At 41.8% G+C, this 17,565-nt stretch overlaps 2 protein-coding genes across 11 annotated transcripts in view; one reads left to right on the top strand and one right to left on the bottom strand.

The window, feature by feature from the left end:
* Positions 1-1,614: 1,614 nt before the first annotated feature.
* On the bottom strand, positions 1,615-10,622 carry RAG2 (recombination activating 2). Of its 2 annotated transcripts, none has more exons than XM_080594603.1 (2): positions 8,977-10,622; positions 1,615-5,246 (listed from the first exon to the last, which is right to left on the bottom strand). In XM_080594603.1, exon 2 carries the CDS (start codon positions 5,234-5,236, stop codon positions 3,629-3,631), a length of 1,608 nt encoding a protein of 535 aa, XP_080450729.1. In that variant the 5' UTR covers positions 5,237-5,246; positions 8,977-10,622; the 3' UTR covers positions 1,615-3,628. The 2 variants fall into 2 exon arrangements, 1 of the variants encoding a protein (XP_080450729.1); XR_013952062.1 differs by lacking the exon at positions 1,615-5,246 and adding an exon at positions 8,793-8,859.
* Positions 5,524-17,565, top strand: part of IFTAP (intraflagellar transport associated protein) — a 40,559-nt gene continuing 28,517 nt past the window's right edge. For 2 of the 9 annotated variants that reach the window (XM_080594620.1, XM_080594625.1), the window contains exons 1-4: positions 5,589-5,651; positions 12,957-13,264; positions 13,694-13,748; positions 16,602-16,754. In XM_080594620.1, the coding sequence (XP_080450746.1) occupies positions 16,652-16,754 (103 nt within the window). In that variant the 5' untranslated portion in view covers positions 5,589-5,651; positions 12,957-13,264; positions 13,694-13,748; positions 16,602-16,651. Of the gene's footprint in view, positions 5,656-12,956; positions 13,265-13,693; positions 13,749-16,601; positions 16,755-17,565 lie in introns of those variants that run through there. The other 7 variants (XM_080594618.1, XM_080594624.1, XM_080594621.1 and 4 more) reach the window with 7 other exon arrangements.

Below are 17,565 nucleotides of genomic sequence, written 5' to 3'. Positions count from 1 at the left end.
GAACCCTGATGCTGCTTGTTGTGGTTACAAAACACATAGGTCAGTTGGATGCAGATACAATAGCGATTTACTTCAGCACTCAAATCTGCTTCATTTTATCTTCTAATTCTACCCTGCATGAGGAAGAAACATCTTGTATTGATCAGCTGGTTTTTAAGACGATCAATACTCTAACAAGCACATGCCTCAAAAGCATCATCAGAATTATTAGGGAATTAAATATTTTCTGCAATCTTGAATGCTATGTCAAGTGTCTTCACTACAGGTTGTTGATCATATACCTCTGTATGTTTGAGTCCTTAGGAATATTATATTTTACCTTTCTTATTACTTTCTTTTCCAGCAGTAACTCTAAGCTGTGATTTAATGCTTGTTGTACTACCCTTTGCTGTGAGGCTGGGACATGGTTTGACTAAGCAATTTCTCCCTCCTTGCCAAATAACACATACATTTAAAAAAGGCACAGACCAAACAAATTCATCGCTCAATGTTGGGCCTCAGGACTTTGAGATATCGACGGTAATTGGGAGAGGTAACAGGCAAAACACAGACTGGGCATTGCCAGGGAGTGGAATAATTGTGAGGAGTCTTTTGCTGTTGTAAAATGGTGAAGGGACTTGTGTGTGCATATCGTCCACCTGTTGGTGTTGTGATGATATTCTTTATTTTTTGCTGAGGGTATTTTTTGTTTTTGATGCAAATGAAGTTTGTCACGTGTGCTGAATGTATATTTTAAAGACAATTGAGCTGAGTAAGACCTATGACATGTAAGGGGATGTTGTTTATTGAATTGTTGTTTATTGAAGGGACTTCACACGGCCATAATTTTCATGTATTCCTTTGGAAAACATATAGCATTACGTACTCTGAGCTCAGAAAGGAGCATGACAAAGGAAACAAGAAACTGGCATTAAAATCTATGGGTTTATACTAGTATCAAACTGATGAGAGGGGTCTCAGGATGATCTACCTCCCACTCTTAAGCTCTTCCCATATTATAACCTCACTCAGCATATAAATAGGTTGGAAACTGAAATTTTGTCTTGTTGCCCTTTACTATCCTCCACTGTTGACTTGTGAAGGTGTCAAGGGGAGTACTGTGCATACACATTTGTGTTGATGGGAACACATCGGTGCTTTGTAAAGGAGTGGCTGCTCAGGGTCTGCACGTACTGATCTGGTGGCTGACAGCTGCTCCAGTTGCTTTTCTGTTTTATTCAGGGGTCCAGCATAAGAACTAGAATGTGGATGCTCAGCTATTAATGTTGGCTCACAAAAGTTCAGAGGATAGTATTGATTTTTTGAAAAGATGTTTGGAACAGTAATAAAAATAAAAAATAGTCAAGAGTGATGAGGCTTTACAGATAGCCAATAAAAGAATCCACAAAGAAGTTAGTAAACTCTTGGGTTATTCAACCTTGACAACATCCTTTTCAATCTGAATCCAATCTTGTCCTCATGCTTTGAGCAGCCAGCTGCATTGTTTCCACCTTCACAATGCTCCACTGGCTCAATGAGTCATTCTGAGCAGCAGCTTGTACTTTCATACTTTCACACTCTACACAGTCACCCTTGGGGGAGCAGACAAAGTTTAGTGGAGTACCTGAAGTAAACAATAAAAGTTGTGTTGATCAGAAGGGACTTCTTCTGAAGTCAATGGAAGCTCACAGCATGGGGCAGCTGTGAAGCCAGACTCCTTATTAGACTTCAGATGGACCTCCCAAGCAGACACATTGTCCTGTCATAGACTTTAGGATTTATAATGCTTGATTTAGCCCATGAGTAGGTGGGAAAACAAAAAACAAACAAACAAAAAACACGAAAAACACACTCATTTTTATTATAAACTTTATTAGCTGATATATATTTAAAAAATACAAATGCAAGTCAGTTGTTGAGCTCAGAGGTTTAAAAAAGGAATTTATTTTTTTTACTTTGAGGTGATAGTCCATAACTCTAGCCAAAACTGACATATAAGCATTCAGTACCTTTCAAAATAGAAAATGTATTATCCAGAACGAAATGTTCCATGTTAATCTCCATCCTTTACTGGATGCAGGGGGGAACACGACTGCTGAGGATAAGGAAAAGGCTGAGGTTCTTAATGCCTTCTTTACATCTGTCTTTACTAGGCAGACCACTTATCCTTGGAGTACTCAGCTGCCCAACCTGGAAGTTTGGGATGGGGAGAAGAAGAAACCTCCCACAGTTCAGGTGGAAACAGTTAGAGACCTGCTGCTCCACCTGGAGTGTCACAAGTCCATGGGGTCAGATGGGATCCACCTGAGGGTGCTGAGGGAGCTGGTGGAGCTGGTGGATGTGATTGATGGGCTGCTTTCCATCATCTATCAGTGGTCTTGGTCATCTGGAGAGGTCCCAGATGACTGCAGACTTGCTAATGTGATGCCCATCTACAAGAAGGGACGTAAGGAGGACCCAGGGAACTACAGGCCTGTCAGCCTGACCTCAGTGCCAGGAAAGGTGATGGAACAGTTCATCTTGAATGCAATCACACAATGTATGTGGGACAACCTGGAGGGGGATCAGGCCCAGTCAGCATGGGTTCATGAAAGGCAAGTCCTGCCTGACCAACCTCATGTCCTTGTATGACCGGGTGACCTGTTTGATCAATGAGGGAAAGCCTGTTAATGTAGTCTACCTAGATTTCAGCAAGGCCTTTGATACGGTCTCCCACAGCATTCTCCTGGAGAAGCTGGCAGCCCATGGCTTGGACAGGCACACTCTGCTGGGTTAAAAACCGGCTGGATGGCCGGGCCCAGAGGGTAGTGGTGAACGGAATGGCCTCAAGTTGCGCCAGGGGAGATTTAGGTTGGAAATTATGAGACATTTCTTCTCAGAAAGAGCAGTCAGGCATTGGAATGGGTTGCCCAGGGAAGTGGTGGAGTCTCCGTCCCTGGGGGTGTTCAAGGAAAGGTTGGACCTGGTGCTTAGGGGCATGGTTTAGTGGGTGACATTGGTAGTAGGGTGATGGTTGGACCAGATGAACTTGGAGGTCTTTTCCAACCTTAATGATTCTTTGATTCTCTGATTCTATGATATGTAAGCTTTTCATTTTGGAAGTCCCTGAAGAAAACAGACCCTCAGTGTCTGAATATTTCATTATTTCTGACACAAGGGACTTAAGCCATCACTTCAGTTTAAAACCAGATGAATTAGTCTAGTTTTAGTTCATTACCTCAACATAAAATCAGAGTAATGCAGTTATAAATTAGGCCAAATATTTCTAGAACTACTCACTAAGATAAAACATTAAAATGGAAAATATGTTTTTTTTAATTTATTTTTTTATTTTTATGGACAGATGCTAACACTACTGAGTACATGGGATAAGCAGTTCTACTAATTTCAGTGGGGTAACTGGGGATTTGGTTATAGTATAAAATACAGAACAAAGTTAACACTATCTCGCTGTATGTTTGCACAATGCCCTCTGTGACGAATTTCCTACCTGGATATTGCAAAAAATATACATAAGAAACAAAATAAATTCATGAGCTTTGAAATTAAATTGCAATGGTAATTGGTTATTTTAATTGATAATTAGAATCAATTAAATAAAAGATCCCTGTCTTTGACTCCCAGTTGAATACAAATCAGTGGTGTAAATCTATTCAAATAACCTCCGAAGAAAGGACTTTTTCACTGGTGTTGTTAAATTCATGGTTTTCTTTTTGCGCAGTGGTTTCATGGGTTGCTTTTTCAGATGCATCACCTTTTTGGGAGTTTGTAGCCCTTTATTAAGGTCAACGTGCTCGTTGCAGAAATACTTGACATTTGCTTCTGAGAGATGTAGGAGCATGCTCTCTGACAGATCCATACATTGTGCATGGACCCAATGGCCAGCCCCATTGGAACACAGGATCATTGCAGGCTTGTTGAGTTCTGTTGAATAGAAAGGCACCCAAGTGTTAATATCAATATTGCAGCTGGCACAGCAGGTGATCCAGTAACCTGTTTCTGATTCATCTTCTTCATCATCTTCATTGTAAGTGTCGATATCATCAACATCAAAGCTACTGGCTTCAGCACTAAAACAAAACTCTTCTGAATCTTCAAACGGAGTGGAGTCTCCTTGGTCTTCGGTAGATGCCTGACTGCAAATTTGTGCTGTCAGTTCTTCCTCCTCGTCCTCTTCTGCGCCTTTGCATCTCAAAATGTAGAAGTAGTTTGCATCTGAGATTAACTGTTTGTTGGCCCCTGGAATGCCCAGCAATACAGACCCTTTGCCCATATCACAGCCAAACCACATCCTGCAGTGTTTAATATCTGGTGTCCAGTCCGGGCTTGCCCTTTCAACAATCTCTATCTTATTATCTTCCAAAACTATGGTGTTACAGACCAACCGTTTCTGGTTGTCAGACTGGTAGCCCCCGACAAGGACAAATTCAGTATCACTGGTCTGAGTCACAATAGCACTTGACACAGATATTCCCCCTGGCAAGACACTGCAGGTCAGAGCTGGGCTGCCTAGCGGGAGGTCAACTTTTAGCTTGTATAAGCTGGGGGACCGGGTGTTATTTTGAAGTGAATGGCCTCCCAAAATGTAGATTGTATCATTCCTGGCAACTGAAACATGGAAAGAAAGTCCATCTTGAAGCTCCGGAAGTATGTATGATGTACAGCATCCAAACTCAAAATCAACAAGAAACACAGACGGCAAACAGTCAACCACGCTGTTCCATTTTTCAGTGGTTCTTTGTGCGAGAGGAATATACGATCTACCTCCAAATATAACGCTCATGCTTTTTCCCCGGCTATGAACTACATTAATTGTATGTCCGTATCTAGCTTCGGGGACATCCCCACCCAGATCTTTCTCAACACATTGAAAAGTGGTTTTCTTGCTAGTTTTGCTTACTAGACTCATAATGTAGATCTTATCAGAAAGATCATTGTTAGGCGTTTTCCCACCATGAATGACATACTGGTGCTTATTGGACTCCTCATTGCCTCTAAACGTGCAAATTGCTGGGTAGCGGAGAGGGGGAAGGTAACATGAATCCTTAGAGAAGAAGACAGGTTTCATTTTGATCTCATTCTGCTTTATATCAAGGAAGAAAACACCAGTGGGACAGGATCTCTTCGGCCATCCTTTCTGCCCAAAAAAGAAGACATGCCCATCAAAATTCAGCAGCGAACAGCCCGGCTGAAGCAAGGATGAATTACTGACAGCTGACACCATCTGCAGTGACATTGCGTCTGCTGATTGGGTCATATTTTGGTATCTGAGAAAAAAAAAAGACATGAAAGAAGCATGTTTTAAGTGCTCTACGAAAGCATGTAACTTTACTTGAAAAAATGGTATGAAATGTGCATTTTTGGTTCTGTGAGAACTGTGTATGAATTCTGCGGAATTCTGTAAAAACCACGGCCTGGAATTCAAAAGCAGAACGCTTTGGCAGGGGCAGGGGCAGGACAGGGACAGGGACAAAGGCCTCAGGCCACGGGGTCCGCTCCTCGCGGTTTCGGAGGCCCCTCACCGGGCCCGGCCGTTGCCGTGGCGGCAGCGGCCGCGCGGGCTGCTGGGGCTTGTAGTTCTCGCTCGGCCGCTGGAGCAGGCCCGGCCCGCCTCGGCTCGGCCCCGGGGCCGCCCCGGGCCTGAGGAGCGGGACGGCGGGGCCGGCGGCGGGGTGAGTGGGGCGGCGGGCGGTGAGCAGGCGATCCCAGCTCTGTGTCAGACCATCGTTAGGAAGTCGCTGGGGTGGAAGCTGCCCGCTCGGGGATGTGTATCCGGCGCTTGTGCAGCCCGCTGCCGGGAGGTCGACTCGTTGCTGGCGTTTGCCGTTCGGATTTGTCAGCGTGTGCTTTCATGAGTAGGCTGCAAGGGCTGGGTTTGTGCTTTTTTGTTCACAAATCTAAAGTGCGTTGTGCAGTCGGGTTGGGTAGTAGCTCTGAGCTAGCTTTGGAGAGCCCAGGTGCTAGGGAAGGAAAACAGCCGGTTTGTGCCTTGTAGTCAGTCCTTTAGTGAAGCCCTTCTCAAATCCGTGTGATGTAAGGTTGTAAACCATCTTTCAAGTACAATATTTGGAAAAAAAAAGAGCAAAAAACCCCAAAGCAAACAAACAGCAACAACAACAAACAAAAATAAAACCTGCTTTACATCTTAAAATATAGTTCCTTGTTTTTTTTTTTTTTTCGATATCTTCAGGTTTCATATTTTCATTGTACCTGCTTTTCATTTTGCTCTAATAGCAAAAGCAAGAAACAAGGTTTCTTCTCTAAGGAAGGATGCGTATTTTCTAGTTGTGAGCCGTCAGAACCGGGGGATTCCGGGACAGCTGTGTGCAGTGAGATTCGTGTGAAATCGTGGGAACTGACGGCACTGGCCACATCAAATTGCCATCGGAGTGTGTTCTTGTGTACAGCAAGAACTGTTGCACCACGTTCCTGCGCTGCCTGCCGGCTCCACTTTGTAGGATGCAAGCTAGCATATGGGTCTGCTATTCAGTGCTTTCAAATGTAGGTAGGCCTGGCCAGATGTGCCTGGGCCACAGCACATGGACAGGGTAGACGTGGCCACTACTGAGTCTATTTAGCTATATATATGAATATATAATATATATACACACACACACACACACCAGCCTTTTTGTACTCTGTGGAATCACTGAAGGATCACAGTCAAGTAGTGTTCGCTGTGTAGCCAATTCCTCTGTCCTAAAGGCAGTAGTTTTTTCTGAATTTAGATTCCTTTTCAGAAGTACTGCACTGTAGATGAAGTTCAGTTAAGATGTAATTAAATTAGTGAACTCTGTTCTGAGGATGTTGGTGTATACAGCAGGTTTTGTACTTGTTTGCATGGAGGGAGATTTGCCAGGTTGTTTACCTGCAGGCAAGATGTTGAACAGAAATCTCTGCTGCTTGTTTCTTACCACTATTCAAAAATGGTCTTTCTAGAGGAGTATGCACTAATTTGGGTTTACTGGGTTGTATTTCCTCTGTCTCTTCTGTCATACTGTGTGGTTACTTAGCTCCTTTGTTTTTATGAAGTTGTTAGAAAAGTAATAGAACTTCTGCTCTGAGGATGCCATGAGCACATCAGCAAGTTAGCGTTCTTTGTGACTACTGGTTTGTATTAATAATCTAATGAGTATTAAAAATGGCAAGCAATTGAACTGAACTGTTGACAATGCTCAGTTCTAAAGCGTATACTTTCTGGAGAAACTCCTGGAGATAGAGTGAAGAAAAGACGAATGAAAATCATTAAAAGTGAGATTGACAGACACACAAAACTCACAGGTCAAATAAACACAATTAAGCGCGCTTCCTCCTTGTCATCTCTTAATGTTCCTTGCATTTTACATAAGCAAGCACATCAGTACATAAAGCAGAAAATATTTATCCTAGGTTCTGTGACAGATGTATCTCTTCAGGCACTTGCTGGAATTACTTTGGTTTTCCAGACTGTCCCATGTTAATTGTGGTAATGCTGTGTGGTTGGCCTGTGCTCACCTCCACTTCTGGCCTTCCAACACCACTGATGCCCTTGGGGCAATGCTTCTTTGACCCTGAACAGTTTTAGGGAGCCAAAAATATGGATTTTTTTTGGGTGGCTTTAAGCTTAAAACCATCTCACTGTGGAGTGGGCTTGGCATTAGTGCCAGAATGAAGGGAAACAGACAAATGCCTTAGCTCTGACGCAGCACAAAATGGAGAGGAAAGGACACTACAAGAAGAAAAAGAAGAGGTGGATGAAAAGAGAAGGGTGGAGTTAAATAAACAATTACCAGTTATGGTGACTTGAATCATGCTTTATCGTATTTGGTATATTTTTAAAAGACCAAGCTCCAAGGGTTGTACAAATAAGTGAGAATCTCAACAATAATTTTATAGCCCCTGAATTTGAAAAGTGAACTGTAGAGATCTGAGCTAGAAGCTAAAAAGAAGACAAAAACAAATATTCTATTTTAGTTTGAAATCAAACATTATTTTGAGCTGAGTTTTTCAGTTAATAGTTGTATTGCAAAAGGATATTACAAGAAATTCAGATTTAGATAAATTCATAGGGAGATCTATTTAAGGAGGAGGATCAAATTAAGAGAGAAGGTGCTCTTCTAAAAGCACTAGCTAATATGATTTGAAATGTTCTTGGTATGGAAATAGAGGGACATATTTAAAATCTTGAGTGCGGGGGATTATTTCAGAAACTATATTAATCATTCAGTAAGAATTACAGGATGTGTGTGCTTTAGAAAGAAAGAGTAGGATTCAGATGCCTAAACACTGAGTGATACTTCAGATGCCTTTGGCTATCCTTCTCGGCTTCTAGCTTCTGCTGTGGAAGGCTGCAGGTCTCCCATAGGATCTGTGCTCTAGGTCCTAGCATATCTAGGGTTTATAAAATGTCATTTCTTAAGGCACTGAGTCAGTTCCAGAGTGTGTTTACCACGTACTGTTCACTTTGACCATAAGTAGTAATTGTGTGCTGTGCCTGCTCCCCAATTAGGCAATGAAAGCATTTTAAACAGGAGAACAATAAGCTGTCAATACTGATGTTTAGTATGATCTTCCATATTAATATTTATTTTGTCAACATTAAAAAAAACACATTCATGATAATTTCATGGTAATCTGAATGCCATCAAAAATGAATGCAAACCAAAAGTCCCTTTCAGATACAAAATGAGGTATTTCAACAGCACTGATTAGATATGGAGAAAAAATGGATTGCAGCATAGCATGGAGTCTTCATTGGTAAATGCTCATCACTAACCATCAGATTCTGTCATTAGTTTACAGTTATTGTAACTTGGCAAGAAAAGCAAGTAACTTCCCTGAAAAGCAAGTGCTGTTCCCAAATTCTTCACAATCAAAGTCGCATCCAGACACCTACGGAGCCTAGAAGTGCCCAGTAAATAGGATTAAGAACAGGAAATTTTTATATACTATTTCTCAAAACATTTGCTAAGTGTATCAACCAAGTTTGCTTTGGGCAAAACAATAAGTCAGACGTACCTGGCTGATAGAGTGCTTTTGCGTCCTCCGAAAGCTTTCTATGTTATTGGGATTCAAATGTGAGCACTTTGAGGAATCTTCTCTGACAGCACGGGGGGCTTGTGGCATGGAGGGGAATCTATCTGCTTAATTTGCAGATGTGCTCCTGAGAACTCAGTCTGCTGTGGCTAACTGGCTGTGACCGTTTTTTTTTTTTGTCTTTCCTCTCTTGTCTTCAGATGGCACAACAAGAAACCTGTCAGCCTTTAGAAGTGTTAACTCTTTGCAGCTGAACCAGACCAGAGTGGCAGGAGATGTCTGTTGTTTAGATTGTAAAAGCTTGCAGGAAGACATAGTTTAATTCTTTACACTGCTAAACCTGTGAAGCTTGTGCTCTCTTTTGTAATTTTCCAGTGGCAATGTAATGGAAAATATAAACGCAAGTAATTTTTGAGTTTAAAGGCAAACTCATTTCAATATCTAGTAAAAGAAAATAACTGTGGGCAGACTGGTGCACTAACTGCTTTCCCCAGGAATGCTCAGCTGCAAGTAGGTAGTGACATTGAAACAGAGCAAAGGAAATGGCAAATGCATGCAACCAAGTGAGCGAGGACTGACTAAAATTCCAATCCAAAGTCCACTGAAGTAATTAGAAATGCTTTTTTCCCCCTGCTTTAGTGGTCTTCTGATCAGATTTTAGAGGCTAATAAAAGTTTGCACCCTTCTGTGGCAGTCTTCATCAGATTCACAGAGCTTTTCTCCTACAAAATGTAATTAGACTCTGCCAAGTCCTATGGGAGCGCATTCTTTCAGCAGCTAGCAGCACTGGGGCACAGAGGGTAAGCCACTTGCATAACATTGCACGGCAAATAAACAGATGAACCTGGAAAACAATTCACTCTTCATAGCTCCCTGCTTCTGCTTTCCTGGACCTACTTCACCCACTCCTGAGTTACAACATCTGCTCCACAGTATTTTAGAAATATCTCATCTCCCATTCGAAACTGCAGTGAGAATAGAAATAGGAAGAGCTTGAAATGGAATTTGGTTATTACAGGAAAGCAAACATACCCAATGTTTGTGAAAATCATCCTGAGACGTTGAATAACTGTAATGCATATAGGATGTGGTGGTGTTTCTCAGCTGAAATACAGCAGCTCTGAGGCACTGTGCCCTGTAACGTCCACACGGGCCTATTACTTCTCTAGTGAAACAAAGAGCAGAAGTAAACTGCACTGCAGTGTTCAAGGCTAAAGAACTTAGCTTCCCCAAAATATAAGGGTATTCAGGGCAGATCTGTTTGTATTTTTGGCAGTGCTTAGATGATATTTGACAGCTGCTTATCTGAGTGCTTGACATAGTCTAACCCTTGTCTGGGTCTGCAAACAAAAGATCTACTGACAAAAGAGATAGAAATGAGAGAAAATCCAGCCCCCAGTTGTCTCATTTAATATTGTACGTTCATTTTATTCTCCTCCTGCCAGTTGACGTCTTATCTATAGAAATTCTTTTTCCAATTACTGTGGATGAGAAGACAGAGAAATTAAAGTTTGTTGGCAACGGCACGTCAGTTTTGGATGAGGATGTGGTCTGCCCAAGCTGGTCTTCTCTAACTGTCACTGGCAAACTGCTTTGGAGGAGCTGCAAGCAGCAAGTAGCTTTGGGATAATGTATGTACAAGGCAGAAAAATCATATTTAGAGCTGTCCAGCTCATAGCAGGAACACCTAGGGTTTGCATCCTGAATTTCTTTGGCAGAGAACCAACATGAAAATGAAAAAAATAGACTTCTTCTTCACAATTTCTATTTTAATAACATTGACCAAGGTAGTATGTTTTCAGCAGCTTGCTCACTGTCACGGAAATGCTTAGTTTCACTTGATTTTCTTCTCCTACAGTTAATTAGTTAAAATAATATGTAGTTTACGTCTTCATTCCAAATTGCATCGAGGCGTTTCCAGGCTTTTCAGCATATTTTCTGCGGGTGAAGTGCAGTCAGCTCAGAGGTTGGTCTCTGGGGGTGGCAGCAATACGCTCCAGCGAGGCCGAGGAAGGCAAGGCCGTCTGACTTGTGTAAGCCTCGCCAGCCAGCCTGCAAGTGCCCGCCTGGACGTTTAGCCGAGACCCAGGGGCTGAAACCTGTGGAGAAAAAAAATGGCACGGGGCATCCGGTGTCCTAGAGTCTCATCTAAAACCACCAGTAACCGGTATTTAACGTGTGAGAGACAGGGCTGTGTTTGGAGGCCTCATTTAGGGCAGCTGATCACACCCAGCTGTGCTTTGACTGCGACATCCCAGCGGCCACCGTGCTTCACAGGCGTTTGGCGCGCAGGAAGGGTTACCCTTGTCAGAGGCCTCCGGGTGGTCTTTAAAGTGCACGGCACACTTGAAGAGATTGGAAACTCATCAAAAAAACAAGAACAGCAACAAAAATCCCACCCCTCTGATCATGCCCCGGGGCTGACACAGTAGCACCAAAATCCCCCAGGATCAGTGTGCCTGCTGGCAATTAGAGCCCTCAGATGCAGGCCTTAAAAGCCCGTACGAGCTGCGCGTGACAGGCGCGGGGCTCTGACCATCACGAAGGTCGGCTCTGGGGCTCGGTAATGAGCTTACATAAGCAGATGCAGCTCCTGTTCGAGCAAATTGCTGATGCATTAAGTGCGTGCCCTTAAGACCTTCTCCTGCTGAAGGCAGTGGCAAACGTCCAGTTGATTTAAGCGGGATTAGCTGTTGCAGATCGTGCTGAATTGAGAGGCGCTGCAAGAAACGTCCTTCGAAAGGTTTTGTGCTTCGTAATTGAAACTTTATTTAGCTTGTCCCCGCGGTTGGGTTGACCCGCAGCTGGCTGTGGCCAGGGCATCCTGTGGTCAGGCTGGTGCGGCCCTGCCGCCCTGCAGCTGGAGGGCTGCAGGGGGAGGAAGAGGAGGAGGATAAGAAGGAGAAGGATAAGAAGGAGAAGAAAGAGAAGTAGGGCAGGACTGCGGGCAGGGCGGGCTTGCTTCTGTGGCTGTAGCTCTGCAGGTGTCCAGGCAACAAGGGAACAGCTCACCGGAGTGTGGGTAACCTTTCTGTGCTGCCCCACTGAAAACGTGTGATGCCTTTCTAGTAGTCAGGAACTCGCGGGATCGATCCCTTCCCTTAGCCCACTTTCCAGGTGCCATCCTGGGATGCTTCTTAGGGTGACTGCAGTCCGTATGCAACAAAAAAGCATTTATCTAAGGACATGCAGGAGTTCTACATTCGCGTGCTTCCTTCCTGAACTAGCCAGGCCAAAAGAGTCCTGGAAATCCAGGTCGTCCTAGTGCAGACCAACATGTGAATGCTCTGTGGGTGAGAGCTGCTACAGAAATATTTGTTGCTTTGTTCTGTGTTGTGGGCTGTAAGACAGTGTGGTTGCTTTTATGAGAGGTTAGTTAAATCTAAAGTATTAAAGACTCCTTTGAAAAAGGTTGTGAGAGGTTTAGTTGCTGTGTTAGCTGTACAGGGAAAAAGATCAGGCAGTGTCCGGCGTAGAGGAAGTAATGATAATGTATTTGTGTTCAATCTGATTTGTACAGACATAGTCTTGAGAACAGGTGTATTTAGTGATGCTTCCCATGAGCCTGCAAGTGATCTATAAACAAATATTTCTTATTTTAATCAAGAATGATTTTTGGTAGGTCAAGTTCATATTGTAGCAACCTGACTTTAACCTATGCCAAAAGGACTAGAGAAGTGTTTTTTTATTTTTTCTTTTTCAGTATAATAAAATTATGTGAGGTTTTATTGACTTTGTAGAGAGGAGTAGCTTATTGCTCTTCCCATTTAAAAATTTAGAATCCTGATTTTTCATTCATTACCTATGCTCTGTATAAAAGAAACATAATAAAACATTCAAAATGCAGCATACACAAGGAAAACCATATTCCACCACACTCCTTTGTTGTTTAATAGAACTAACAACTGCATAATTGAAATCACGCTAATACTCACTTGACCTTCCTTTGTGATTCAATGCAGAGATTTCTGATTTGGCTTAAACTGCTGGAAAGAAGACTGCATTTTGAGAAATAAAATTGATTTTACACAATCTGCTGACGATCAGCAAGACTGAATGAATGATTGCCTCAAGAAACCTCATTATAGTAATTTGGATGAGTGAACAGCAGTGAAATGCAAAAAGAAAAAAGGATAGCTGCTGCTTGAATACATCTCTTGCTGATATTTGACTCTAAATCTATCCAGAGCCAGCACAGGGAAAGGATCAGATATCTTTGCCTTACTTTCTTTGAAACCTTTGATGAAGGTTGATGCCCTTCGGGAGAAAGGTAAGTTTTTGGTTCCGGGGGTAGTTACTGTCTAGCAGAACAGCGCAGTCGTTTCATTCCTAGAGGTGTGATTGTATCCAGTTCATAAATTGCAGGTGATTCCAATCCATCATTATAAATTAAAATAACCTAGATTTATTATTTTATTTTTTTCTGGAGAGTCTTCTCGTCAGTTTGTTTGCAGTTCTTTACATCACAAAACTCTGCACCTCACACATTTTGGGGTTCATTTAAGAGAGACTTAGAAATAAAGGAGATGGGGAAACAGCAGAAAACCAAAGTGAAATGAAAATGAAAAATATAAAGACCATAACAGTTTGAGAGCTAAGTTTTTGAACACCTCATCATGGTATCATCCATCCTAACCATATGTTCAGTTTCAGGAATAGTACTCGTTCTCCAAATACTGACATCTGTGCTTTCATGTAGGGTGATGAAATAGCGCCCTGCCGTTCTTCAAAGTAATTGAAAATATGTTGGACAGGTAGGTCTAGCTGCCAGTCTTTCCTCTCTGTTGGTTGAGAGAAGGGATGTTCTTCTGATAGAACCTAAGCTTTTATTAGGACCTAGCTGGTTCTTCTGTCTGATATCCTGATTCTGTAGAATTAAATAACAGCTTTGTGGCTGTGCTAGGAAAGGTTAAGACTGTGTTGGACTGTTACTTCTGTATTCCATTTTGCATTTTATTTCTTGCTTTATATTTTTTAAACAAAACTGTGAATTTCTCATAAAAAGCAATGGAGATAAAATAAGCAGACGAATGCCAAAACTACAAATAGGGTTTTCTCCCCTCTTTTCCAATTTAGGATTTATTAAAATATGAATAATTCATTGCACTCATGTTGCAGAATATATTCTTTGTGTTTTTTAATAAGGAAAAAATAAAGAAATGCCACCTATGAGTTGTAAGTTATTTCCTTAACCATGATGAATGGCTTTGACACAGCTGGTAGCAAACCTCATATACTAGTGTCAGCCAGCAACAACTATATTGGCTGTACGAGAAATACTCTGGATTTACTGCTTTGCCTTGGGTAAAAAATTGGTCCATATTTTGGTAGAAAAACCCTGTCACTCTTGAGAAAGAAATCTTTTCCCATGCTTGGACTATCCAGGGAATTTTCTCTGCTTTTTATTTTTTTTTTTATTTTTTTAAAGTAATACTATTTTGGTGAAGCTTCTCCCGGTGCATGCATATTGAAGTACATGCCAGATGAAAATGCATAGGCTCAGTGAAATGTATGTTTAAAACCCTTAGGGATAACTTCCTTTATAGGGTATATCAGGAGATTTCAGGTATTGAATATTAGATTATATTCTAGCAGCATCCATTGCTGGCTTTTTCATGAGGCTGATATTCAGGTTTTTACAATTGTAATATGGCTAAAACTTTGTCAAGCTGAGTTCAGCACTGCGTTCCCTAGCTAACCATACGGAGTCAAAACCTGGTGTTTATCCAGGGTGTTGTTGTACTATTGCTCATCCACAGCTTGTCCAGTACAGGATGTTAAAACCTGAAGGAAGTGTCCCAAGTTGTGCAGAAAGTAAAGGCTGCACAGGAGGGTGAGAATTGAGCTAGAGCATTTTGCTAGCACCTGGTCTGGATGCTTAATTCTAAGCTGATGGCTGGGTGGCTGTAGCCACTGAGAAAGCAGCCATTCACTTTGGTTAATTATACAACTGTTTCCCCAAATTACCAACTTTCTATCTTATTAGAGCATTTTAGAGTAAAGGAATCTAATCTGTATTGCCAGACGTCCTCTGTTTTGTTAATAAGTCATTTAAACTCTCTGTGACTCAGTTTTTCTCATCTGTTATTGGGAATAATATTTTTTCTTCCTCATGGGACTATTGTGAAGTTTATTTCATTAGTGTTTATAAAGGACTTGGAGATCCTAGATGCCAGACGCCAAAGAAAAACTAAAAATTATTACCATTTTCTTGATTAAATATATGTATGTATATTTTTCCCTTTGACACTGGCCTTACAAATCACTGCAGTCCTTCACATAATGAAATTTACCTCAAATGATGACTCTAATAACTGAACAGTAATGAGGAATAGAAAGGCATGCTTCCCTCTGAAACTACTCTAATTTGCATAAACCACTCTGGACTCTGGTAAATGATATTCTGCGTGGTCTGTCCACAGAGAGATTAATGCTTGTTTGTTTTTTGCAAAACATGAGAAGACTTAAACTTCAGGTTATGTGGTTGTGCAGGTGCTTTTACATCTTCAGAACATCAGCCGCATTTACGCGCTGGCAGTCCAACAAAATTAGAGCTTGACGTTAGAAATCACGCCTTATTTTCCTGCTGGGCTTGGAACAATTCTTGTTCGATCTTATTTAACTTTAAAATCAGGTTCTCAGCCCTTCCTTAGTGTAGTTGATTTGAGATTTCGCTGAAGAATTAAGGTTTCATTCCCCAAAGACACTTCCTAATGCTGTGGTATATCAGGGGAAGAAACATGGGAACATGTAAAAATCATTCCCTAGGTGAATATTGTATTCTTGTATCTTTAGCATATTAATGTATGCAAACTGGTCATTTAATTTTTTTAGTTAGGTTGCCATGTATGAGAGAGTTAGGTCTGCCCATGCCTTCACCTGTGTCTTTCTACTTCCAGTACTCTGGCTCCATATGCATAAAAAATTAGTAATATTAACTAACTAATATCACAGAGCTGTTAAAATGTGTTTATACAGGTTAAGAAAAGCATCCACAATGTTTCTTCAGCTCTCCGCGTTTGTTTCCTTCTCAGGATGGGGTTTTGGCCCTCCTGCGTGGCCCCACTCCATCATGCTCTTCTCGGCCGGTGTGCAGCCTCAGCATACACGCGCACATCACCATAATTTAACGTGCCCTACAACATCTGGGTTTAGTGGCTTTGATGGCACAGTGAATAGTGCACCTGCAAAATGATGTATTCAGTCCAAGTTTTGAATGTACAGGTGTCCTACTTGTAAAATCCAACGTGCTAGCGAGTGGTGTCACTATTTCTGCAAAGAAGACAGGGGTTTGGCAGTTTTAACACCAAGCAACTTGCAACGAGGGGAAGGAGCCCCACTGAGAGAGGCTGGCACTTCTGTGGCCCATGGTGCCCGAGGACTTAAATTTCAGGCATACATCTTCAGAGTCTTCCTTTGCACTTAAAATTACTGTGTCTCCTTGAGTTCTGGGAAAATGTGGTGTAAAGTCCCACTGCAGAGATCAGTATTTCACAAGGAGTGAAATAAAAATTGACATTCTGGTGCTTATAAATATGGGTTAGGGACTCATCAGTTAACGTATTTTCTGCCTACAGATACACATGGCTCTTTTCTTTTTGTTGCAGAAGAAGCCTACTAAAGCAGATATACCTGTCTGACTGTGAAGGTGTGGATCATGGAAGAACAATCGTTAAACAACGGCATCCTTGATCAATTTATTAATAGCCATGAGCAGTCATATGACGAGTTTCTAAACTCGTTCACTTATCTTTTGAAAGGTATGTACCACCCAAATTTCCCATTAGAAATTGCAGCCAGAAGGGAAGGTGAAAAGAGAAGGAGTAGTATTTAGTGTTGTTCTGTTACTCACTTGCTACATGACCTTAGGCAAATCCTTTTGATGCTTTTGTTTTTCCTATCAGCAGTGAAATCCCTCATGACAGTTTTCCTTAGCTTGGTTCACAGACTGCTAAGGTAGGGCCCTACAGATGGTTAACCATGTTTTGCTCAGTTTAGGGAGGTTGTGGGGGACAGTATGTGGAAGGATAGACTCTCCAAGTAAGTCCCATGTCATTTTGCTAGGGAAATACTGAGACAAGAAGAGCCTAAGGAAAGTACTTCATAGTACATGATGACCTAGGACCAGGGATGTGCAGTTTAACTCTGGCTTGCTGTGTAACGCTGTGGTATGCACCAAGCTGGCTGTACAAATAACGTGGATGAAGGGACATCCTATAGGGTAGTTAGGCTGAAAAGACCTTATGCTTTGCAGATAAAATAAAAGGTGGGGCTTAACTTTGATCTGAGCACTTCTGATTACAGGAAGTTTCGATCTGTACCCAAATTATGTAGCTGAGGTTCATTTATTCTGTCTGTTTTAAGTCAGGTGCAATAAAGATAAAGGGGAGTTACATATTACTCAGTTATAATTGTCTTTACCACAGCTTTGCACTTGGAATGATATCCTCATCTTATTGCAGAAGCACTGTATTTTCCAATTACACTATGCAGCATGCTCCATTGATTGGCACTCAGAAGTCTGTCCTGTCCTTGTCCTTCAGGCAGAACTAAGTGTCAGTCACAGGCACT

This window comes from Anser brachyrhynchus (genome assembly GCF_964034855.1).
Source record: "Anser brachyrhynchus genome assembly, chromosome: 5".
Lineage (NCBI taxonomy): Eukaryota > Metazoa > Chordata > Aves > Anseriformes > Anatidae > Anser > Anser brachyrhynchus.
This window is presented reverse-complemented; position numbering and strand designations above follow the sequence as displayed.